General features: G+C 41.9%; 1 protein-coding gene across 1 annotated transcript in view; it reads right to left on the bottom strand.

Annotated features, from left to right (window-relative positions):
* Positions 1-2,891: 2,891 nt before the first annotated feature.
* HECTD4 (HECT domain E3 ubiquitin protein ligase 4) overlaps positions 2,892-24,380 on the bottom strand; it is a 61,043-nt gene continuing 39,554 nt past the window's right edge. The window contains 31 exon segments of the mRNA XM_088525080.1: positions 2,892-3,029; positions 3,405-3,627; positions 4,389-4,584; positions 5,055-5,221; positions 5,687-5,908; positions 6,641-6,744; positions 7,865-8,020; positions 8,169-8,288; positions 8,839-8,985; positions 10,035-10,225; positions 11,053-11,176; positions 12,095-12,201; positions 12,449-12,600; positions 12,683-12,906; positions 13,349-13,556; positions 14,818-16,121; positions 16,440-16,619; positions 17,510-17,715; positions 17,940-18,070; positions 18,190-18,395; positions 19,811-19,992; positions 20,522-20,682; positions 20,849-20,985; positions 21,286-21,423; positions 21,839-21,965; positions 22,132-22,268; positions 22,711-22,948; positions 23,242-23,405; positions 23,538-23,617; positions 23,879-24,027; positions 24,154-24,315. Of these exon segments, the coding sequence (XP_088381206.1) occupies positions 2,893-3,029; positions 3,405-3,627; positions 4,389-4,584; positions 5,055-5,221; positions 5,687-5,908; positions 6,641-6,744; positions 7,865-8,020; positions 8,169-8,288; positions 8,839-8,985; positions 10,035-10,225; positions 11,053-11,176; positions 12,095-12,201; positions 12,449-12,600; positions 12,683-12,906; positions 13,349-13,556; positions 14,818-16,121; positions 16,440-16,619; positions 17,510-17,715; positions 17,940-18,070; positions 18,190-18,395; positions 19,811-19,992; positions 20,522-20,682; positions 20,849-20,985; positions 21,286-21,423; positions 21,839-21,965; positions 22,132-22,268; positions 22,711-22,948; positions 23,242-23,405; positions 23,538-23,617; positions 23,879-24,027; positions 24,154-24,315 (6,180 nt within the window). The 3' untranslated portion in view covers position 2,892.

The following is a 24,380-nucleotide window of genomic DNA, read 5'->3' as shown; positions in this document are numbered from 1 at the left end:
TTTTGTACAAAATATTTACATTCCTGTTGCAAGTAAATACGAATGACAGTGTAATAACCCACTAAAGGGGACTGAAAAGCGGCTAACCTGCGCCTAGCCCCGAGCAAAGCCGGGACTTTGTCTTTGCAGCCCCAGGGAGGACACAGGCTCCGGCTCAAGGGCCATCCCTAAAGGGCAGCCGCTCCTGGCCCCGCAGAGCCCGGCCAGGAGGGAGGTCGTAGCGGATGGACGCACCAGACCACGACGACGACTCCACGCTGGCAGGTTTCCATCGTTCAGTATATTTTTTTTTTTACATTCTGAATGAATATATTAAAAAAGAGAAATCACAAACCAATCTTTGCTTTGACAAACAAGCCTATTACAGACAATGTCAAGTTCATGTAAAGCACAAGGAAGTAACGATGATTAGAAAAGCTTTAATTAAAGGCCATTTGAGCTACAGCCCAAGCACTGCAGCTCTTCCTTCCTCGTAAGTTAAAGAAACACCCCCCCAAAAGCAAAAATAACCCCCCCCCAAACATAACCCTAGAGTTCACCAAGGGATCATACCATATTCTCCAGGAAAAAAAAAGTAGATGAAGGTTATTTATTGTTGTGACATTTTTCCTGTAATAAGAAGCTTCATTTACACAGCAAGGTGTAAACAGCATAGTTATTAAACAGCATTGTTATTTGTAATCATAAATAATTAATTGTAATAAATACGTATCAAGTAACTTTACAGCACACTTTTCAGGGCCAAGATGCAGATATGTTTCGCTCAGATGTGCTCTCTGGAAGGAGGAGAAACCCTCAGCAGCAGTTCTCTTGCTCACAGCTGTAACGGTGGCACTGGAAAGGAGCCACGAGGGACTCGACCGCACCGCGAGGCCACCCAAAGCATCAGGGGCTTGAAATGAGAGGTTTAAAAACAATACAAAATCGCGCTGCAGAAGCATCCCAAAGAAACCCAAACCCTCGTGAGCACCACGGGCTCCGTCGGGGAAGGGGCTGCGGCGCCGCTCGGCTCCGTTCGGGAACGCGGCGCTGCCTCCGGGGGGAAACGGCCCCAGCCGGCGGCTCTGCGCCTCTTCCCCTGCTCTCCGTGGGTCTGCCCTTGCTCTGAATGATTTTCTTCAGCTACATAAATGCTTCTACCAGAAAATGGACAAGATTCAAGAGTAAATATTATTCCTACATGTATCTGTTCCTTTGAAAGGGAAATATGCAGTAGAACGGGAACACAGCTTTCCTAACACCAGAATCTGGAGACGCTGGAGGCCAACAACTATCTACGACTGTTGCACACACATTTTTCCATTCGCTCACAGAAGAACAAGAATATACACGCGTGTTTAGGCTTTTCTCTCTTACTCACATTTTATCTTCCAAGTACCACACACTCATCACTCCCAATATTCACAATAATATACAATAAATACAGCTTTTTCAATTCCCATTACCACGGACAAGCCAAATTAATTAGTGTATGCTGTCTTCGGAAGAGACATATAATACCCACCTCAAAGTACAGTTACACACACATTGTCATAGACCTTCTGTGTGGTTTGATGTGTCCTAAACACATCGGAAGGAAAATAGCTACCGTGTAGCTCAGTACTGGCACTTAACTTACGGATAGTACGGAGCTGAGCAGTGCAGCAGGAATTGCAGTTTGCTCTCCCCAGTTCTTCATCGCAGGTAACTGGCGTTTGGGTCTGGTTCTGACAAAGTCAGGCCTGACTTGAAGATGCCCCCAGGACAGGGACCCAGTTTTTTACGGTCATAGAGGAAGATGTATGTGTTGTTTCTTAAATTACTGCAGAACATATTTCACAAAATACAAAAGTTAAGCTTACACAATTGTTCTCTCTGTCTCTACTCTGCCTTTTCTTTCCATATAAAATAAAAGCTCTATCTTCAGACAAGTAACTTTGCGCCTTCCCCCCATCCTCCTGTTGGGTGTCATATTTCTAGGATAATTTGCTCCTAAAGATCAATCATTTTTGAATACAAAAACAAGTTACAGGTGGTTAAGCACTGATTATTCTGAAAGCTGTTCAGAAATAAGGTCACAGATTGCAAGCTTGAACTGTGCTATCTTATATTGCCATTTCTGCTAATACTTAAGTGATACTAAGGAAATTATTTTGTTAATAAACATAGCAGATATTCAAGAACATTAGGGCAAAGACCCAACTGAATTACCGTCCTTTCCCTGTTATGTTCTCTCAGTTATAAACTTCCCTCATTAAAAGTGCCTAAGCTGAACCCTCAAATTAACCATGGCAGCTACCGTGCTTGCTTATAGCCATCAGGAAAATGGTGGGAAGGCAGAACTGCAGTTTGGCAGCACATTTTCTGCTATAAAACCCGAGCAAGTGCTAGAGGTTCCCAAACTGTGAAAGAGGCGGCCCCATGTGCTGCTCCTAGAGGCAGCCAGGAGCGATTCCTCCCCCAACCCCGTTAATCCCATTTTTGTACTCAAATCTTTTGGGACAAGTGGTCTAGGATCATTTACCCCCGAGTGCTCCCGACCTCAGAACGCTCTCAGCTTTGTCACGTTTGCATGGGCAATATCCTTCTAGATTACAAAATTAGAAATGTATGTGTTTAAAGGTTTTTCAAAATTAAATTATACACAAACTGGTCTTTACTAAACTATCCTACAAATATTCCACAAACAAGGCAGCAAAATAACCAGTCCACCACAAAATCTACAAATACAAAATGTAAGTCTTCCAGGATTATTGTAATGGGAACAACAGTTCAGAAAATAAATTAACCTCCAGCTTTTCACATAGTATAATGGAGGTGGGCTTGTTGTTTTAAATGCAAATTGAAGGGTTTCCAACACAGCCACGTCATGAAACAACCCCGAAGTCATCCCCGGCCTTCACCTTCCCTGGCTCAGCCGCTGAGGGGATCCTCCCGGTAGTGCACGGCGTAGCGGAGCTTTTCCAGCATTATGTCCAGAGACGAGTACTGAGGAAGCTTGATCATAAACATGCAGGTTTCCACCCGGATGTACCGAGAGTCCGGAGAACCTGCAGGGAAAAACACGGGTGAAGACGCCCTCCATGCGCCCAACTTCCCAAGGGAACCCCCTTCCCCCAGTGCCCATCACTAACAAAAGATCAAAATAATTCAATCACTTATGTCCCTTAAAACTTTAAATACCACTGTTTAGTCCTACCATTTAAAACACAGAAGACAGACGTCACATAAAAATCTCTTATTGTCTCTAGAGGGCAATTTGCAGAATTACATGATTTGAAACCAATTCTCCCTTCTCCTAATTCCAGCCAGAACCACCTGCATCTCTTTCTTCATTCTCCCCACATGTTTGAATGAGAAGAGAGGGCACTGAAGGCTGAAGCTGCCACGTGGGCAGCGGCCTTTGAGGGCAGTGAGGAACCCACCGGCGGCGCCGTCCGGGGGAGCGATCTTCATGGGGTAGGGGGGCACGTGGGCAGTGTCGGGGCCGCCGTCCTTGCAGGGACACGTGAAGGGGATTCGCTCCTGGTTGCAGGCAAACTTGATGAACTTGCAGAGCTCCTCCTGCGTGAAGGTCTCCAGCGCGCTCCAGAAGAACTCGATGTGCTGGTCCGTCTCCATCAGGCCCACCTGGTACATGGTGTGTGCCTGGGGGAAGGAAGCCAGATGCTCACTGCTGCTTGCTTCTCCCCACCTCAACTTTGACGGGGGAAAAGACAATGGAAATGACACCTCTGCCCCCAGGTTCCTGTCCAAAACCACCGTGACATCCTGTCATGGTCTATCTTGTGCTGTTAGCACAGATTTATTTTTTCAACTAATTTGCAGAACTGGGGTAGTTCATAATTGCTGCTGCTACAAGGAAAACAAAATGCAATGCTAATACCCTCAGTTAAGGTTATGCTACAACTTCTGGCACAAGAAAGCATTTTTTATGGCATATTTATTATGATATCAAAACAAAAGTTTTTAGGTTCAAAAGATTTGAACTTGCTACAGAAATTTGAAATTGCTACAGATTAAGTTTAGATTTTTAGAAGTCATTTGTAATTCAAAACAGGATCAGTAGCTCTTTCAATCCTAGTTCAAGTGGCAGACACTGAAAAAAGCTCAATAAAATGGAAACAGTTTTGAAACGTGATGTTTAAAAAAAGTAATTATTGCTCTCTGGAAAAAGCCACATTATTTTTATAAACCCAATTACATTTTGGAGGTAAAAGGTGTGTCCAAGTACAGAGCAATGTTCTGCAAGGACTATCATGGCTGAAGGATTCAGCCATGGATTATAAGGATTATCTGTAAGGACTATCAAGCTAAAGGTTCTCCCCTAAGACCTCCCCCGTGGCAAGGTCCTGGGGTCTGCTTGTCAGATCCATAAATTTAGGCAGAACAGCTGCAGGAATTCACACCTTGAGGAACTCCAGGTTAATGTAGGGCAGCCCACATGTCCTCAGCTCCATCTCGAGAGGCGTCAGCGTGGTCAGGAGCTGCAGGGGGATGATGGAGCCGAGCCCGGCACGCACGGCGGTCATGCACTCCGGGGTCTGCAGCTCCCGCATCCTCAAGCTACGGATTGCTGTTGCATACACATCCTTGTTCTCCCATCTGGAAGGGAAAACGTTCAGGATAAGCAAAGGGAGCCTTTAAGAGTTACAGTTGTGGCCTACCAAAGGGCATGACAGAGGAGAGCTCCTCCAGAGAGTTTCAACTTTTCAGAGATCGGGTCCAAGGGCTGAACCATTTGCATCCTCGTGCTTCCCACCCCAGCTCCATTTTCTTCAGCTTATTCCTCCTCCCTCTTCCTCATGTTACTCCCATCTCACAAGCCTCACAGCTGGGGGTGTTTCCTTAGGCCAGGAAGTGCCCAGCACGCTGCTCCTAAGCCATTTCTTAGGGAACAAAAGGCAATAAATAGTGCTGGAGATTCCAAGGTGCTGCCAACAAATGTAAGCTGTCCCCAGATTTTGCCAGGTTTCAGTTTGTTATGAAAGCATCTCTGGAGAGCTCGGAAAATTATTCCAGAGATGGTTCTTTCCCATCTCGCACACGTTCCTGCCAAGAAGGTTGTTACTCACGCCACTGGAATGTGCCTGCCTCGGGGACAAAGCTCCACTTCCTCCCCGGTCATGGTCAGGTAGGTAAATTTACAGCACGGTTTGTTAGGACAGTCAGGACTCTCTGTTGCTAGATGCTGAGAAGCAATTTCTGCACACAAGGCTTCCAGTTCAGTCTCATCATTAATCTGTCACAAAACACAAGAATGACACGTAGTGACAGGCACATCAGAGTATCCCATTCTTGTGGCTCATTGAAAGCATCAAAACAGTGCACCAGTCGCCTCATCTAGCACTGGAATCAGTGCCCCGATGCATTAACAGCATGAACACAGGGGGGAAGTTGCTGCTTTGGTCAGTTATCTCCTGGTTTAGTACAACAGAGTTGCATTAACCATTTCAGAAGCCTTAAGCACCACTAAGTCTCACAGCAAACGTGACAGAGCTGCTTTTTCAAGCCATCGGGATGCAAAATCCAGCACCTTGATTGGCCGAAACACTCTGTGGCTCTGCTCAAATAAAATAAATAAAAACCTCTGCTGAGCAATAAAGCCAACCGTTTAGGGAGGCAGTCAAACTAACTGCTTCAGATCACTGCAACAATGTGCTTACGGGGGAAAACTGAGGAAAAGGAGGAAAAAAAACAAACTTACATTTTCAAATTTTTTGACGTAGTTGTAGGTGAGGATGTCAGCTTCCTGGAGATCAGCATCGGGATCTAGAGGCTCTCCTACCAAGGTCTTCCAGAAGGAAGGCAAGAGGTCAAGTGGGAGGGGAACATCTGCTCTAATCGCAATACCCAAGAGCTGCCCAAAGAAATGCAGTAACTGCTCCTCGGCGTAGGTGATGGGGCTCGGCGTCAAAATGTACTTCCCCTTAAAAGCAAATAAATAAATTACTAAATAAATAGCATACAGCACATAAAACAGTATTTTACAATGGGTTCATATGCTGGTTGCAGGCACAAATTCCAAAGTCGCCTGGCTGTGAAAATACCGATTTGAACAAGCAAAAACAATGCCATAAAGTCTGCCTCCTTGAGAGAACCCTGCCTTTACGAGCTCAGTTCACCAGCATTTCTCAAGTTTTTTCTGTATTTGTGTTACTAGCCTGGTATCTTTTCATTGTTGGGTATTTTTGAAGTACGCTGTGTCTGTATAACACCAGATTTATTGTGCAGTTGTCCTAAAGCCGAGGGAAACAAGCAACTGGCTGTGGTAAACATTCAAGGAGTAAGAGCAGCAGAATATGACTGCTTATTTGGGATGAGCAATCTTAAAATCAGACAAGAGAACAGATGTAACACCAGTAAACTTTGACCAGGAGTCAAAATTGCAAAATGGAGCAGAATCAAGGCTTCTTGGCTGTTTCTTCAAGTACATTTAGTACCATTTCAAATGCAATGGGGGATTTATTAACAATCACTTTCAGATGTGTCTGGCACATGAGATCTGTCTGGCTAGATGTGTCAGCATGGGCTGTCTGACTGGAATTTCATTCTGTATTAACTGAATGTATTCTGTTCAGATAGGCACCCAGGGAAGAAAAGAATTAAGAGAAAAAACAAAACAAAAAAAAATTTCAATTTTTGTACTGAGATATCATACCTTATTCTTATTGACTGCAGAGCTTGGGCACAACAGCAGGAGGGAGAGCAAGGAGCTCTGCAGCTCTTTACAAACTTGCCAAAGGAAGTGACGGAAAGATCCACCTGACAGAGAGGGGAAAAATAATGAAATGCCCTCCCAGGCTTGTTACCATGGTCTTTTAACCCAGAGTTTGCTCTTCTGCTTGAAATCATTGCTCAAGTCTTACACTGCACAGGTAAACTCCCTTGCCGCAAAAACACATGATTAAATTAAAGCGGGAAAATGAAAACCATAGCAACCTATTCATGTGCAAGTCTACATTTTAGAAGTTCATTAATAACATGTAAAAATACTCCTCTGATTGCCTCCTGTTGAATTCTTAAATGCTGCTTTGTGTTTAAGCACTGTCCGTGTAAGACTAGCCTAAACATTTGTTACTCTATTTGGCCTGCAAGTGGAATTCATAACTTGATTACAAGAAGAGTGGTGCTGTCTTCATAACAATGTGGATCTGCAGACAAAGTACTGCCACAGCTAAAGCAAAGAGACAATATATCAGGGTTCATTAAAGAGGTCCGAGTTGAGGACATAACATTTCTCTGCTTGGAGGGATTGTCAATAACAGCCACAAATCTTACAAAGAAAGAATTCCCTGAGAGGGAATGCAACAAATAGCCCTTTGTTCAGCTAATTTGTGCACCCTTAAAAGCTTTTCCTCCACACGGTCTGATAGATGACACTAGTGAATAACCTCAGAAGTTTCTAGGCTTTCCTTCTGTAACTCTGTCCTCCACATGAATTTCCAATAAGGACCTGCAAACAGTACATGGAGACTGCACTGATTTAAATCACTGTGATTAATTTTCTTCTTTGGCTCTATGCTTGCCTAGACACCTTTCCAGGCATTCAGCTCATACTTGTGATGCCACATTGAAGACAGTTCTCAAAACTGATTCGCTTGGGCACGGTCACCTTTTATCTTTAAAGTTTGCATATTCTTTGACAACTCCATTTGGTAAAGTTTCCTATATTAGATATCCTAGATATCTAATACTCTATTGGCTAGACAATTTCACATCACTTGAACATTATATACCACAGTAGCACTACCTACCTCCTTACTGCAAGTACTTGAAAATACTTTCAAGTCTGGCATTACTATGTTTGGACCCAAAAACCCTGAGCACATTTCCTTACTAAATGCTATGTCACCCACACCATGACTCTGTAACAGGGACTTACTCGTTCCATGAACCTCCTCTCCCGTGAAACGGATGTTGAAGGCGTACGTGGGGTCTCCTCCGCTGGCAAGTTTAACGCAGAGCTGAGAGGAGGGCACGCAGGCCAGCTGCCTCGCTGCCTGGCAGAAGTAAGAATTTTCTGAAGAGCGGATCTCTCCTATTTAAAAACAAAAATTAAAAAACGAAATTCAAATAAAACTTTTTATTTAGTATTTTGCCTTATAAGCATCTGAGCTTAAGACTGATTTGACGTGTTTTACAACAAATTAAAATGGAATTTGAGAGAGAAGAAATCTTTTCCATACCTCCAACTATTTCCAGAGGATCCAGGGTGATTTCTGGGGCTGCATGATCTGCAGTTCTTTGGACGGTGGCATTCAGCACTCTGTTCATTACGGTTACTTTTGTGTCATAGAAGATTAAACCTAAATAAAAAAAAAGCACATATTTGAGAACAGTTAATCTATCCTTCTACAATCTTGTTTTCTGAAATTCTTTAATGGACAACAGTTGAATAATATTTCGTTTTCATTAGCTAATCCATATCTTTAGCTTTTTTTTTTTTGTAAACACATTTGCTATTAATTTTCACTTGAAAAAAAGTGCACTAAATTAATGTGAGGATTGTGTTCATCAGTGTTTTATACAAATATTTCCTAGCAGCTCCACTAAAAAACACAACAGTTCAAGGTTAGATGAAATATGTCACACTGCTGCTCTCTTAAGTCAGGACCATTGAGAAGTGCTCTTGAGGTCATGACATTTTTCTGCTGTCATCTTAGATGGATCTTGTGCTGGCTGACAGCAAGTCCATGACCCTCTGCTAGCAGAGTGAAACCAGCCGCTGTCCAGCTTTTTCTCTCCCCAATGTTCTCATTTCTGTCATGCATTAAAAGTGCCTCCAAACACACTCATCTCAGCGTGGTGCGTATGGGACCCTTTGGGCAGCGAGCGCAGGGCTCCCTGGAAACCCACCTTTGGCCTCCTGCAGCAAGGCTGCAATGCTGCTCGTGTACATCTCGGTCTGCCGAAGCTCCACCAGCGGCAAGAAGAACGTCTCTAACGTGGTGTTGAGGGACTGCAGCAGGGCAAACCGCAGGCGCAGGCTTTCTACAGGAACGTCTGAGGTGGGGAAAGCTCAGTCAGAGAGATGAGGAAAGTCCCTAAACACACTAAATCCATCTTCCCAACAGACTCAGTCCAGGAGTCCTAGACACTGAATTCCTGCTGAAGCAGATGCTCGTCACCCATTATTTGTCTTGGGGGACTTCAGTCTCCAGGTGTTTGGAGATCATCAGCACTAGACTTGCATTTCTCCTGAGAGACTCCCAAAGGAACGCAGTGCTTACGCAGGAGTCGGGTGTCTAAAGCCTGCCTAGTTCTAAAGCTGAAAAGCAGCCTCTTTCCCCTCAAGCTGAACTCAGCAAGGCACCTCCCTGCTCCAGTCTGATCCAGAAGACGTGCCCAGAGAAGCCAGAGCAGCTGCAGTGCATTTGCAATAACGTTGCCAGAGGCGCTGCAGGGCCCACGCAGCCCCGAGGAGACACAAGTCCTGGACTCAGCGTTCCCCTCTGCCCGCCCAGGCTCCCATTTTCCTCTCCAAAAGAATATCCCAACTACCTGGATGGCAGCCAGCCCACGTGGGACTGCTACCCAGCTCCTTGGTTGAAGAGAAATCCTCTATGCAAACAAGGATGCAAGGCTCATTAGGGTAGAGAGAGGGGAGAAAAAGACTAAAAAAAGACAACTAAAGAACCTAATGCTCTCACTATTACACTTTAAATCACTTCTCCTTCCTTTATCTGTGCCTGAGAATAAAAGAGCAAGCTCTGCTCCCACCACAAGCCATGCCAATGAGGACCCTCGGGAGCAGACTCCATACCCTGGTTCCTGAATAAACGGGGCTGCAAAACTAGAGTCCTTGGCACAAGCACTAAAGCAGGGGTCAGACATATCCCTGCATTCAGTCACTTCTCCAGTTTGAAGTAGCTCTCTGAACACATCTGAGGCAACTGATCTCCTATGCATGATGATGGGAGCCTGGATTTCCCTAGAACCTTCCCTTTACAGGGCTTTTCAGATGCCTTTCGCAACAAATCCACAAGCAAATACCCAAAAGCCTAGAAGAACACAAAGTATGAACAATTCTAACCCTCATAATCTATACATACGCAAGAGACAGGCAATTCTGGGATCTGCTGCATCAGCTGGATCCAAATAAACTTCATGGGGATGCAGTCGGGCTGGTGTAATTGCAAGGTGACGACAAAGTCTGTTAATATACTGAACAAGGGCCACATCCATTTCCAGTGTCCACTTTCGGGATGCTTTTTGGGCATGTCTTGCATCAATACAGGCACACCTGCAAGGTAAAGGCATTGGAACTGTTGAAATGCAAAAATACTGTTGCTTACTACAAACGTATTAAGCACAGCACCAGATGGCTGCTTCTGTTTCTCTCCCCCATTCCTCAAAACAGAGCTACTTCAGGGTAGACATTACTATAATTCCATTTTGAGAGAAAGTAGTGATTTATGACCTTGCCTCACTGTTATTAAATATGAATTAAAAAGGAGCTGCATATTAAGCTTACTTATTGCACTAAGCTCTCTTTAAGCTCTGAAGCAGATAGAAGGAGAATGCAGTAATTAGCTGTGTCTTGACAAAGGAAGTTGAAAAGGGACTTCATTTAAGGCTCTTTTTTCCTGTACAGTATTAATAAGGAAGTAACAGTTCCCTCTTCTCCATCATTACTGATCCAGTAAAACTGCTGCCAGCTTAAATATCCAGTGCACAAAAGAGAATAGATATGTGATGTGGTAAGAAACCAGAGTGCCAGAGGAAAACTGTGGGTCTATCGGACCAATTTACACAGTTTGGAATTATCAAGGACAAGATGAAACACTGGGCTCTGACAATGTAGCTTTTGATTTCCCTGATAATTTGGCTTATGATTTCCTTACTATGCTGTGTACAGGAAAGCCAGGAACCTCTTTCTGATGGCAGAGCATCTCTTTTAAGGGACATTTTAAGAAATTGTTCAACAATATCATCTGCATGTCTTGCAGCAATGGATAAAGGTGTATGTGTTATTAACACACTAGTTAAAGCTACATGGTAGGAAAATCCAGGCTCAAACTAAGTACAATCAATCCTTATCATAAAAAAAAAAAAAATTGCAAAATTTACCTTTCAAAATGCAGATCGTATCCACAGGATAAAATAGCTCTCCACACACTACGGATATCCTGCTTAGATCGGTCGACCACAAATCTGTGAAATCCATCCAGTGTCAAATACTTCTCCTCGGGAACTGGCAGCAGAAATGCAACCATCAAATACAAATAGTTAATAACTGCCCATAACAGCTGCACATCCCGGAGGACAACGGCTGGTGTACAGGATGCTGCCTGCCAGCTTTGCCCTCCCCACAACAGGCCATTTCTCAAACACCTTCCAAACATTGTGCTGTCCAAGACCGATCCAGCCTTGAGTAAATGGCACTCATTTCTTTTCCCCCCCTATTCCCTGTTACAGACCCCTCGGCTACCCTCAGGAATACCTCACCAATACACCTGAGCAGGTAGCAAGGATCCACACGTGGCTGAATGCTGGAGTAAATTTCCCTGCTTCTGAACTAACGTGGTACTTTCCACAGTGAACGTAAGAGTTAAAACTAATGTTTATCCTCCCTTCCTGAGGATGGAAGAGGGAAATACCAGAGCAAGATCCTGGAGCCACCCCAGGCTCTTCCCCAGAGATGGACTAGTTATGGACTAGTTATGGGGCATCTGAAACTTTTCTTTCCTCCAAATTTTCCTCTTGTAATTTAATAAATAATTACCCTATATAAGTTGAGAAACACCATTAAAAAAAAAAAGTCTTAGTTCACCCCCATGATATCTCATTCTCCACTGTGCAAAAAAAAGTGGAATCCATACCTCTTAGGAAGTCAGTTCTCTACCCAGTGTATCCACATGGCCTATGTACACTGTTGCATGACTGCTGAATGAATATGGACTTACTGGGCATGGTTTGCCATCACCTACATCACCAAGTCCAGATTCACAAGTATGTGTACAAATAAAAGCCGCATTTTAACAAGATTCATTGTTATTTTAACATTATGCAACTTGTATGTCAGCCTAAATAAAAACAAAGCTGTCACGACACCACTTAAGCAGGGACATGAAAGAACACTTAAGATATAAGAGTACAGAAAAACTGCTACCTTCTTGTTTCTTTGTGGGAGACTTTTCAGGGTCCTTATCTTCAGGTTTGCTCTTCTCAGGAGATTTTGGCTTTACAGTAGGTTTCTTCTCACTTAAAGCTGTTCGGCTAAAGGATAGAATGTTTTTTACGTTAGAACTGAGTTTTCTTACATGAGCAAATATAATGCCTGTTCAAAACACAAGGCATTGCTTGGAGGATTTTTAGGCCAAGTCGCATTTATTTTAGATCTCTACTACAGATTTCCCTCCTCCTAGCAGTACATGGAAATACAGGGGGGGAAAAAAAAAATTCTAGATTCCCGAAGAAGAGAAAACAGATGGTTCACAATTGCCAGGAGGCTCAAGACACTAACCTGACACTATTGAGCACAGACTTTTCCTTGGTTGGTGGTTTAGTTACTGGGCGCTTCGTGCTCACAACTTTCACTGGATGCTGTTCCTTGCCTGCCTTGTTGTATTTGCTCTTGTCAAATTTCGGCTTGGGCACACCATATTTCCTTAAAATCTTTCAGCAGAAAGGGAACAATTACCCAATGTTTTCGGGTTATAACAAAGAGATTCTGAAAACACATTTTTCCAAGCACTACCTGAGTAAGCTGGTCCTCTAACACCTTCTTTGGAGGGCGGACATTTGTGAAGAACACATGAAGGAGGTTTCCAGGAGTCTGAGAATTTATCTGCTCTTTACTAAGGTAGATATCAGCAACCTTAATAGGTTTTGCTGGAGTTAGGCTCAGCATTTGCTCAGAATGAACACAGCTTTTAAATATCTCTGTGAGGACTTCCCGAGCACCTGGGACCAATTTGTCACCTAATAAAAAAATACAAGAGGGTACAAAACACCACAATAACCGTTTAGAACTTGAAAAGGGAAAAGAAAAAAAAAAAACAGACAAACAAACCACACAGTTTCCATTCAGCTAAAATACTACATCACAAACCACTTGTTCTGAGAGAGAAAATCATTTAGAAAAAATCTACCAGCACCTCTGCCTGTTCTGTACTCTAGTTTATTTGTCACTAATTTAGTCATTATTTTTTCTACAGTATGATTAACTGTGGGGCAGCTGAGCAAAGCTCAGGCTGTGAAGATCTGCTTGCCACCTAAGGGAAGGATCCTTGCTTTGAAATTACTCCCTGGCTTATTATCACCCATCAGTCGTTCAGTCATACTAAATTTACACCAGTTAGCAATGAGATTGTGACCCAAAAACACAGTGCAAGTGAGGTATTTGCCAATATGAAAAACCTACCTTTTATTGATTTATCATTGAAATAGTCTTCTAGTGCTGGGCTCCCTTGTGTGTCAAATAAGCTCTGATTTACAGTAGAAACAGTTAAAATCTCTTCGGTTGACATTTCCATTAGTTCATCTTCACCATCCAGACTTGATAAACCAATGAGATCACTGCTGTTAAATAAACTGGCTCGGATTTTCTCTATTTTAGCTCTTGATCTTATCTGCACAGAAACAGAAATTAGTTAAGAGGAATTCTAACAAACCAAACTAACTTCTATTTGTACTAATCTGAGTCTTCTACTTTCTGCCCTGCCCATGTAGGTAATCATTACTGTATCTCAGCTACTGTTACCAGCTTAAGCATTTGATATCAGAACTCAGGTTTAATCTAGAAATGCATTTTCTCTAAGAACATCTAGAACCACCATCCTGGAGTTAATCACATTCAGCTTTCAATGATTTATTCCATGTCTTGGTCTGGAGACAGCCCTTAGAAATATCACATAAGGAAAAATCAAAAGTTTTGGATCACTAAGCTGTTATTATTAGTGACCCCTCTGCCCTTGCTTCAATTCTCCATTTAGAAACTATCTAAATTAAACCAGACCTTGGAAGCCTCAGCTACATTGGCAGGTAACAGGAACAGCAATTTCCTTTGATTCTGAGAATAACTATCATGCATCATTAACAGAGCAGCTACAGACTGGGAGCAGGTTTCAGTATAAGATGCTGACAGCTTTCTGTACACATTTCAGGCTTCATTTCAACTCTGCTGTCTTCACATCAATTAATAGTTTGAGAATAGCAGCTGAACACTTCTGATCCGAGTAAGGCATTTCCTTCAAAAAGCGAAATTGATACAAGCCCAGGCTATGCAGAAATCTCTTTCTCTACACTTACAGGCTTGCAGAAATGGGAGTATTTTGTTACAAAATGGGAGTGTTATGCACAGGAACCTGACACTAGTGACAACTACCTAAAATGCTTTTAAAAATAAATGTGGAGCCAAGTATGAAGATGATTTATCTTCTCTTCTAAAGCAACATTGTAGAGGAATCTGGATATGGTTTAATATGTGAAAATAAAGCCAAGGAGCACAAAAGAATTGTCTTATGAGTCAAACTGAAGGGCCTTCTATCCCAGAGTTAATCTCCAGGACTGACCAATAGCAAATTTTTGAAGAAAATTACATTAATAAAATTCTATATCCCTCAGCAACCCTTTCCAAGCTGAGAATTCCTAGTCTCCTTAGCTTCACATTTGCACTGATACACAGTTTATTCTGCATCCATGACCTGTGCTGAGCTACACTGTGCTAACTGTACCCTTCAGTCTCAGTCATTCAGGTTGTGGTCTCAGTCATGTAAGAGGAAACACATAGAATACACTTTTTCTTTAATAATCGTATCACAATACCATATATATTTTTAAAAGAGCACAATACACTAGAAAGGGATCCCCCCCAAGACTGAAGGCTATTACCTCCACTACTGCAAAGCCCTTGATTGGCCGTGACAGAAGTGGCTGGTTGTCCAGTGACGTGACCGTGTACATGGACCCAACATCAGACACAGAGGCCGTCTCAACGTTGTCAAGGGGCTCCCCGAGGCTGCCAAGGCTGCCCAGACTCCCAGTGCTGCAGTGCGAAAGATCCAGACTCTCCTGGCTGGACACAACATGTGGTTCTAGCAACCCTGGGGGAATGGCCAGTTCCAGCCCAGCTTGAAATTGGTCAACGGAGATATCGCTAACGGTCCGAGATATTCCCTGCGAGCTGCAGAGGGAGGCCTGGCTTGTAGATGCTGAAGCACTAACACTCATAGCAGGGGTGACGCTGCTAGAGCTGCTGATATCCAAACTGTCTGCACTGCTTGACACGACTGGTTTCTCCAGCTCAGTTCTACATTCCCCTCCTTCAGCTTTGTCCTTGACTTTTTTAGGATCCTCTTCCTGCAGAGGGATGTAGATTTCGTCTTTGAAGACTCCACCGTGCGCGTTGCACGCCTTCCGGATGGCGCTCCTCACCGTGTTTTCCTCCAGGTGAGTTGGTATGCCAGAAATTACGAGCAAGCGGCTGTGCGCGGTGGGACCGACGAGGGCTTGGCACGCATCCGCCACAGCATCGTTGGTCACCCCCAGCCCTTGGGGATCCTTCTTAGTCAGGTGTCTGAGAATTATAAGTAGAGTGAGCGCTCTATGAAACCATAACATATCCTCAGGTTTGCTTCCTCCTATACTGAGAATTGCAGCATCGGTTTCGGCTGCTCTGGACGAAGATCGTTTACCTGACGACGATGTCTTTTCCCGCTTCATTTTGACTTTTTTCCTCTTTGACAGCAAGCTTGGACTCTGCGGTGTCTGCCCCGGAGATGATGATGATGAGGAGGAGGAGTCACTAAGATTTGGGGCACTTGTTGAAGACATCACATTAGCTGTCACGCTCATATTGATAGGTAGGGTTACTTCTGCTACGGCAAGGCAGACCTCCATCAGTGCATGAAAGTATGTTGAGAATCTTCCTTGGTCAGACACTCCAACCCCAGAACCACCACAAGCGTTTCCAGACACCCAGTTTTGTGTTTCTTCATCGTACAACTTGTGGAGTTCTGACTGCAGGGCCATGAGCATGGCTAGGCAAGGATTTAGCTGAAGGGCAATAGAAGAGGACAATCCTGCAGGGCTTTTTTTCTGCTCCAGACTGTGAATTTTGCGAAGCAACTCAGCCAAGAGATGAAATATCAGCTCCTTCACACATGCTGCCATGTCAGTTGTCCAGAGAAAGTTTCCTATGAGACAGGGGAGTCAGCATTGTTTCACTGTCAGTAGCTGTATTACATGATTGGAATAGCAATATTTAATAGGAAAAAAAAAAAAAAAAGGCACAGAGAAAATTTCAGTGTGTGTATGTCAACAATAAGACAAATAGGAAGACTATCCAAGAAGTGCATAGCAACATTTTGGAATTTGAAGAAAATTTTGTTTTTACAAAGAAGTTCAGATATAGGTAGCTATTGTCATTTTTTTTTTCTTCAACCCTCCACCTGAATCAGCTAACCAGTACCATGTTATTGGTACTCATGTCTGAATAAATATTGTATCCTCACCTAAAAATTCCACTACTTGCAAGAGAACTGAAGCAGGGATAGTATCCAGTTCATCTTCTGATTTTCCATCTCCATCCTCCAACTTCCAAGTCAGTAGCTGTTCTGTGAATGCCATTGCCAGTGGGAATTCCAGGGGAAGAGAATGCAAGACCAACACGGCTCCAGGAGGAGGAGATACTCCTAAACAAAAGGTAAAGAAAATACCCATCACTAAAAAAAAAGTAGCATCAAATCTTATCTTTTTAAGGCTAAATTTAGGTTAAATGAGAAGCTTCTCTACTAAGCACTAAAAAACAGAAAAGTTTATATGTAATGATATCTTGATACAATATGTGTTGTTAATGTACAACTAATATTTCAAACAGAACTAATCTTTAGCCTATACAGTATTTTTTAGCCTAGAAACATACAGGCCTTTCACATGCAGTCTACTACAAAGAAATGGTTTTGTAATCAGTATTCCAGAAAACAGAGATATTGTTAAAAATAAAAAATAAAAAAAGAACTTTAGGATCTCGAGTGGAAAGTTTTAAGACTGCAGCTCAGTCACACACACTGCTATAAATAAAGCACACTGTTTCTCCCTTAGGCAGGAGATTAGGAGAGAAAAATTAACAATTGCTTCTGCTTGAGAAGATGGGATGACCTATATATTCCTATAGAGGAGCTCTATATGCTAAAGGACCTTACACTCCCAAGCAAAGAACAAATTTAATCTCCATCTGAAATACAGCATCTCAATCAACAGTAGCACCAACTTGGACACAGCAGAAATACCACCAGAAACTACTTTGTGGAGCTCATAGATGACAAATCACCAAGGAGAAATGCAGATCCTTACGGATTTGAAAGAACTAACAAAAATCAGACAGGTTTTTATAAAGCTGGAAGCCATCTGCTTGGTTTATGCTAGGGTACTTTGTTCAAAAAGGCTCTGATAAGAGAAGGCAGGACTGGGGACAATACTGGAAGCTCCTAAAAAACAACCGTATTGCTTGCTTCACTTTTGATAGCAATTTTAAAGTTTTTTTTTTCTTTTTTCTGTTTTTTTTCCTATAATTAATTTTTACCTAGTTTGATGTGGACTTTGTCTGTAGGGGTGATCACTGAAGGGTACTGGTTGGTTGTTGGGGGAGGTGTTAGGCCTGTGTTGGTTGGAGAGGCATCTCGAGGATAACACACTGCTTCAATCAGGTTTAACTGGCCATTCCTCTTGACTTTATGCCCCAGCCCGTAGACAAGCACTCGAGCCCAAGGAGCTTTATACAATGATGAACTAGAAAACAGTAAAAGACATTAACTATTAGACTTAACTATTAGAAGTCCTAACCCAAACATAGCAAGACACGACTTAGACATTCTGCAGTATTTACCCTTCCACCTAGAAAACAGCCTCTGAGAAGAGAAAAATCTGAAAAATGAGCAGCTACAACCACAGGATCCACAGAGGCTCAGCAGCCTAGGCAGCACGTGTGTCATCTTTGCCCCTCAATTACTTACTCTTTGCGAAATCCAGACTGACTTTCCTTACAGGACACAATCACAAATGCAGCCCCAGGAAAATTAACATCCATATTGACTTTAGATTCTGAAATTGGGAATTCTTCACCAGGAAACTGTTCTGGTGCAGTCTATAAAAAAAAGTTTCATAGTGAAAGCCTTCAAGCAGCACCAGCAATGCCCCTCTTCATCCCTTCTTTTACAAATACAGGATAGAATTACAAATAATGATACTGTTTAAATATCTTACCTGCAAAAAGGAGCATATTTGCTTAGTGAGTTCTAACAGACTCTCCTCTCCTTGATGCAGTGTCCGAGTAATGGCAACAGTAAGCCACTCTCTGATGGCCTGTGAATTGCCCTGGTAGAAAAGATCCGTGGCAGCACAGTTCTGGGAATGGATGCAATGTTGCAGGGACTGGGCCAAAAGAACAGAACTGGAACTGATTGTTCCATCTGTAATAACAGGTAAGATATGACAAGATATGAGAAATTGCTTCAAAATATGTAGCCAGTGAAACAAACATTGGAGAGAGATGTTTTAAAGCACTTGTTAGATTACAAGCCTCCACATTCACCCTTCCAAAGTCCAGCAGTACAAAGGAACCTCCCCAGACCAAACCTGCACCCCTGACACAGATGGTTTCAGATGGGAAGGTCCTATAAATTCCATTTTTTTTCTTCTCTTGCTTTAACGTAACCCTTAGGGAGGGCTGCCAGACATGCAGGAGCTGTAAATGTTCACGGCTGCCTTGCTCTGTCATGTGGACAAAGACAGACATATTCCCACTTCACAAGGATGAGCAACCAGGAGCACTCCATCCTGCACACAGGGAATGAGGTAGAAGCAGCTTTATCCGTCCTCAAGCTTTACCCATGTACAAGCACAATAGTTTTCAGATGGCCCTAAGTAGTCACAAGTTCCCGGCCTCTGACAGCTCCTTTCTGGAGTTAATGGTAGAAGTCAAGAAAGTGCATTGCACAAAGGCACTAGCTAAAGCTAAGTGAGGGCATTCACCAAAGTCCCAGTTTGAAAACCCTATGTATTAACAGCACTTGGATTAGACATATTTTATACTAAAGGAAAGGAAAAAAAAGGTGGGAAAAAAGCCTTAAAAAGTATTTTCAAAGCCATGCAAAGTAGTGCTGTACTCTGCAAGAGGATCTTATAAAACGCAGCATCTGTTAGAATTAGCCAAGTTTCAAAGTAATGGGAGAGGGGAACAGAACTCTCTTTCCCAGAGTAAATAATGCCTTTCAGTTGTTAGTAACCCAAAGTCGATGCTTTCTACTTCCTCTTCAGGCCCTGGCCACCACACATCTGTGCATACAGAACAGCTTTGTCACAATAATTTCCCTTTTTTAATCACTCATTTGAAATAGCCAAAGATCCATGATTCAGCACATACATTCTCTAAAGAGATCTGTGATTCCAGCAGGAAAAGGACAAACCATTTTGTAGAATGAAGAGGAGCTGAATTCTGAAACCCATGAGACTCAGCTCATATCTAGTATTCGTATCCTGGTTTTGAATTATAAAGCATTCTCTATTCCTTAGAAGTATCCCATCTGGATACTTTTTTCTTTCTTAAAAACAAACAGAAAGAACCAATGACGAAACAACACAAGCACACTGGAATCTTAGGAGGGTTTCTGAACTCTCAGCTTTAACTAGATCATTAGCAAGAATATACATTTAGTCCCTATCACTGAAGTAATATCATATCTGAAGTCCATGGAGTAAACTTTGAGGGATATCACTTCCAACTACATAATCAAACAGTAAGGGCCAAGCTCATCTTTTTTTTTTTTTTTCTTCCCCCAAGAAAATTAGTGTGTCAAAAGCAGCTGCCATAAAAATTAGTGCTTACCAGGAAGAGGTGGTGCCAGGAGTTGGTTGGACAGCAACTGCAGGTGCTCCAGAGTGATATCACGGATGGCAGGAATATGGAACAGACGAGTAAACATGTGTGGAGACTTGGGGGCAAAAATATTAAGGAGAGCCATGCGGCAGTACAGTTTGGCCAGTGCAGCTTCACTGCGCAAAAGCTCTCTAGAAAAGAAAGACAACAAAAACAAACATAAAAAGAGCATGCATTATTTTTCAGCACACTTAAAATTAGGATTTCTTTTCTACTACTGACAACTTACGCATTAAAATCTCAGTCCCATGAGTGCGAAATGCAGTCTCATGAGGTGCAAAGTCCTATATTCAATAGTGAAATTCACTTTTCTAGACCAAGCAACACACAACCCACAGATAAAAAGTAGATGTTATGAGAAGCACTACGTAACTGAATGTAGTACACAGACAATCCAGCTCTGTGAAAGTTTAAATACTTTGGTATTTATACAGACAGATCACTTCACTTTTAACTAGAGTCATAACCAAGTTCTTTCATCACAGAAATAAACACTATTCATTAAAATGTTAAGGCTTAATTGGTTTGTTTTAATCTAATAACTACAATAAAATTCAAAAGTTTACTTCTACTGAGAATAAGGTTATGGTAGATAATTTCACTATAGGAAGTGTTATTGAGTCATGTAATAAGAATGTCTATTATATGTTTTTTTTTTACCTGTGAATTTGGATATTTGTATTATCCAGGGTAACCAAACCGTTAGTTGCAGTCCTCCTATAACCAGCAGGTGGCCTTTCTAACATGTCAATAGGATACCAATATCTTACCAAAACTCCTTCACTTCTAAGATAAGTCTCTACTTGTACCAACTCATTGACCTAGAATAACACAAAACAGCACTGTCAATAAACAGTAACAGATTTTTTTTGAAGAGCTCAAAATGAACTTTCTAAGCAATCAAGTACACTTTATCATAGCTGCTCACAGATGTGTGAGTGTGTGAGGCTGATGCATTAAAAGTCCTCTAAATGCAGCTTTACTTACTGAATCAACATCCAGAACTACACCGTGAAGACCAAATGTCTTCAGCATTCCACGAATAGCAAACTTAGGCAAAGCTGTTCCAACAGCATTACTGGCCACATTATTGCTGTCAGGAGAGCGTGTCACCACTGTGAGACCTGAGGAGAAAGGAACACCACAGTTACTAAAACATATCAGTTTCTCAAACTAACAATTTATATGGTGGATCACTAACAACAGAGCTCCTTAACTTTTTTTCTGCTTACAAATAATGTATATTATAAAAGGGCAAGGGGGACAAGATAACTTCATATGTAGTACATTCATTTTCAAAGCAAAATAATATTTCACCTGAAGATCTGTGTGTTTTTACCACATGATATTGTCAGTACGTGCAGAAATAAACAGTATTTTGTTATAGTTTCCTTTCTGGAAAAGAAAGATGAAAACGACCTTACCTTTTCGTACTTTATCAATTGTAAATTTATTTGCTTCATCTTTGATATCCTCAATGGTAGGAAGGTAGAGGTCTCTTGGGATGCCACCATTTTCCTCATAGAGGAATTCTACTGTTTGTCGGGCTATATCGACCATTCCTGACAGACAGAACAGGCTGCTGGTTAAATTAAAGCCTTGATTTTGCAATTGCCACAAACCTCTAGCACATTTTCTGCATCAGATTCTCAGCTGCTCAGTATATATCACACTTTGCACACCTTACTCATTCCAGAGCGATAGTGATTGGCAGACTCTAGCAATACTTTTAAAGGCTACTGACTTTTTAAGTGCATTTCTAAAGTGAACCCTCCTCAGAAAATTGAAGAACCCCATCTCCCCATAGTAAAACAGGCTTATTATGCCTGACCTGAAATCCCCTATGCTTGAGAAAAGAGCAAATGAAAAAAATCTTCTATTTTCCAGCCCTGAATACAGTAAGGCAGATATGAAGATGAATGCAGATGTTATCTCCACATTATAAAACAAGGTGCACAGAAATAAAGGCAGTCATACCTAACTGCAAAGCTCCTTTAATCTGGTCCAGCCCAGACTTCCTCTCAGCCTCATTACGGAATCTTCTTCTAATTGTAGGGAACACTTTAGTTTCCCAGGCTTTAACCAACAGAGCATAATGATCCTCCTACAAAGGCAAAGGATATTTGGAACACCAAGAGAAAAGTTAGTGACAACTGTATATTCTTCAACAAAGAAGGAAAAGCCTTATGTATCAAAACTTAAAATTTTCAACTACAAGATCCACATCTAAACAACAAGTCATAGCAGGTAGAAGTTGTCATGTTCCTCACCCGGGGAATATCATCATCGTCATCATCATCACTTTCATCATCTGCAATAGGAGGGGGATGAGGATCAGGACCTGACGTGATGAAGTTCTCATAGCTGAGTTCCATTTTATAGTGGCAAGATGTGTCACTGTCATATTCTGCAAACAAGAATAGCGAAATAATGAGATCATAACAAAGTAGAAGTCATCAAAAAATATTCATCGAGATCCTTAATAGTGCATTTCATGGTCTCCAACAAATTTGTGGAAATGTAATGCATTTTGATACTGTGTAGCCAATTGGCTGACTCAGTCCGTTATAACATCTAATTATATTCAAAGTCCTAATAAGATAACTTCTCATTACAGTTACATTAGCTGAGAACAATTTGTGTATTCATATAAACAACAATCAAAACAGCATATCTTTATAACTCCCTACATAAAAATCAAATCAACATATATTTATCAGTGGTTATTGAGCTACTTTAGCTAAACAGGCAGTATATAAGAACCTCAGTCAGAACACTTAAATCTTATTTAATTGATTACTCCTTTTCCTGACAGAGCTTTTTAAGAGAGTTATTAATCATCACTTTACGTTGTTGAGCTGTGGCAACAGCAGCGATTCGACAAGGAGGGCCGTGCGTCCCGGGATCAGAAGCTATGCTCGTGCCAGCATCGTTGTCGCTGTCGGAAGCCATGGCAAAAGGCAACGCTTCAAAGTTGGCACTTATTTCTTCAGCGAGGTCAATGCACAGGTCAGCAGCATTCCTGTGAGCTTGTCCTTCAGCATAGGCGAACTGGCGAGACCCGAAGTTCGCACGGACTTTCGTGTTCTAAAATGAAACACACATAAAGCATTAAGATAAACTGTGTTTTGTTTTGATCCTTTTCTTTGCTCTTATTTCAAAACTTGGCCAAAGAGATAAGCTGATGGCATCTCCATAACATATGGTTTATCCAGCATTATTGGCTATAATATATTTTCTGCTGCATTCAGTTTTATGTTCACCTTATATCACCCTACTGTTTACATACAAGGCAAAATAAGTTCAATACTTTCCACATAACATTTTAAATGCTTGTGAAAGAACATACACCAACCAATGCATTTTTGTTAAAAACTTGCCTTTTTCTGAATGTGGACAACTGGCCACATGCCACCAGAGACATCTTCTAGATACGGCCCAAGTCGCTGCCCACAATATGTAAAATAAACTCTGCCTTTAGCTGGCTGTCCTGGAGGAGGTGGTGTTCCTTCTGTTCTTTCCCAGCCAATTCCAGCTACATCCCCTATAAAGAAATATAATAATCAAAAGAAAAAAAAAAAAAAAAGATTTATCTGTTTTCTTGTCTCCTATTTCACTTATATTTCAGAAATTTTCCAATTTTCCAGTTAAGCAAATTAGCTGTATCCTTACATACCTGGAGACAGAGTCACATCCAGTCTAACACTCTTCCACTGCAGCAAGCTGGACCCATTGTAATGCACTGCTCGCCCATTGCTAAGTAATATTAGAAAAATAAAATTAAAACCAGCACTGAAGCAAATTAGTATTATACCTGCTTTTTGTATGGTAGTTAACTACAATACCAACAATGGCAATTCAATTCCCTGCATTCTGATAAGGAGATATTCTACTTCATCATTTTATCCTTTCATTTATGATGTATATTCACTGCCTGCGCTCTCAGATTCCTCCTTAAGGAGCACAAAAACATACTGAGCAAGACCATAAATTTTAGTGTGTATGTCTCCAACGTACTTGTGAAAAAGACAAGTGCCCACTGGATTTGTCCAAGCACCATCCCGTTTTTCTGCTTCCGTGGCAAATCCAAATGAAACTATCGGACCAGTGTCGTCATCTGTATCTCCATAGGAGACTATTTCAATTTCCCAGTAAAATGATGGTGCCTAAAAATAACAGTGGAAACAAAAAACAACAAAATGTAGGCCAAGCAAAAAAAAAATTCGTTACTTCTGTTCAAGCATGATCAAACATCGTATCACACAGATTGTTGTACTGTTGTGAGTGCCTACCTGCACTGGAACTGGGGAGGTAGCATAGATAAATGTGCCCCGAGGAAGTCCCCCGCCTGCACTAGGATCAGCCAAAAAGGTCACAGCTGTGAGGTGCGATGAAAACATACATGCTCGCACCGGGGGAAACACTCGTGATGGGCTCCAAGTAATTTCTTTGGGCTGTAAACAGGAACAGAGCATTTTACCAGTTACAGCTGAAGTTATCTATTAAAATCCATCCACTC

This window comes from Tinamus guttatus, unplaced genomic scaffold (genome assembly GCF_059628265.1).
Source record: "Tinamus guttatus ecotype Peru unplaced genomic scaffold, ASM5962826v1 Tinamus_guttatus_pri_ptg000223l, whole genome shotgun sequence".
NCBI classification, from domain to species: Eukaryota; Metazoa; Chordata; class Aves; order Tinamiformes; family Tinamidae; genus Tinamus; species Tinamus guttatus.
This window is presented reverse-complemented; position numbering and strand designations above follow the sequence as displayed.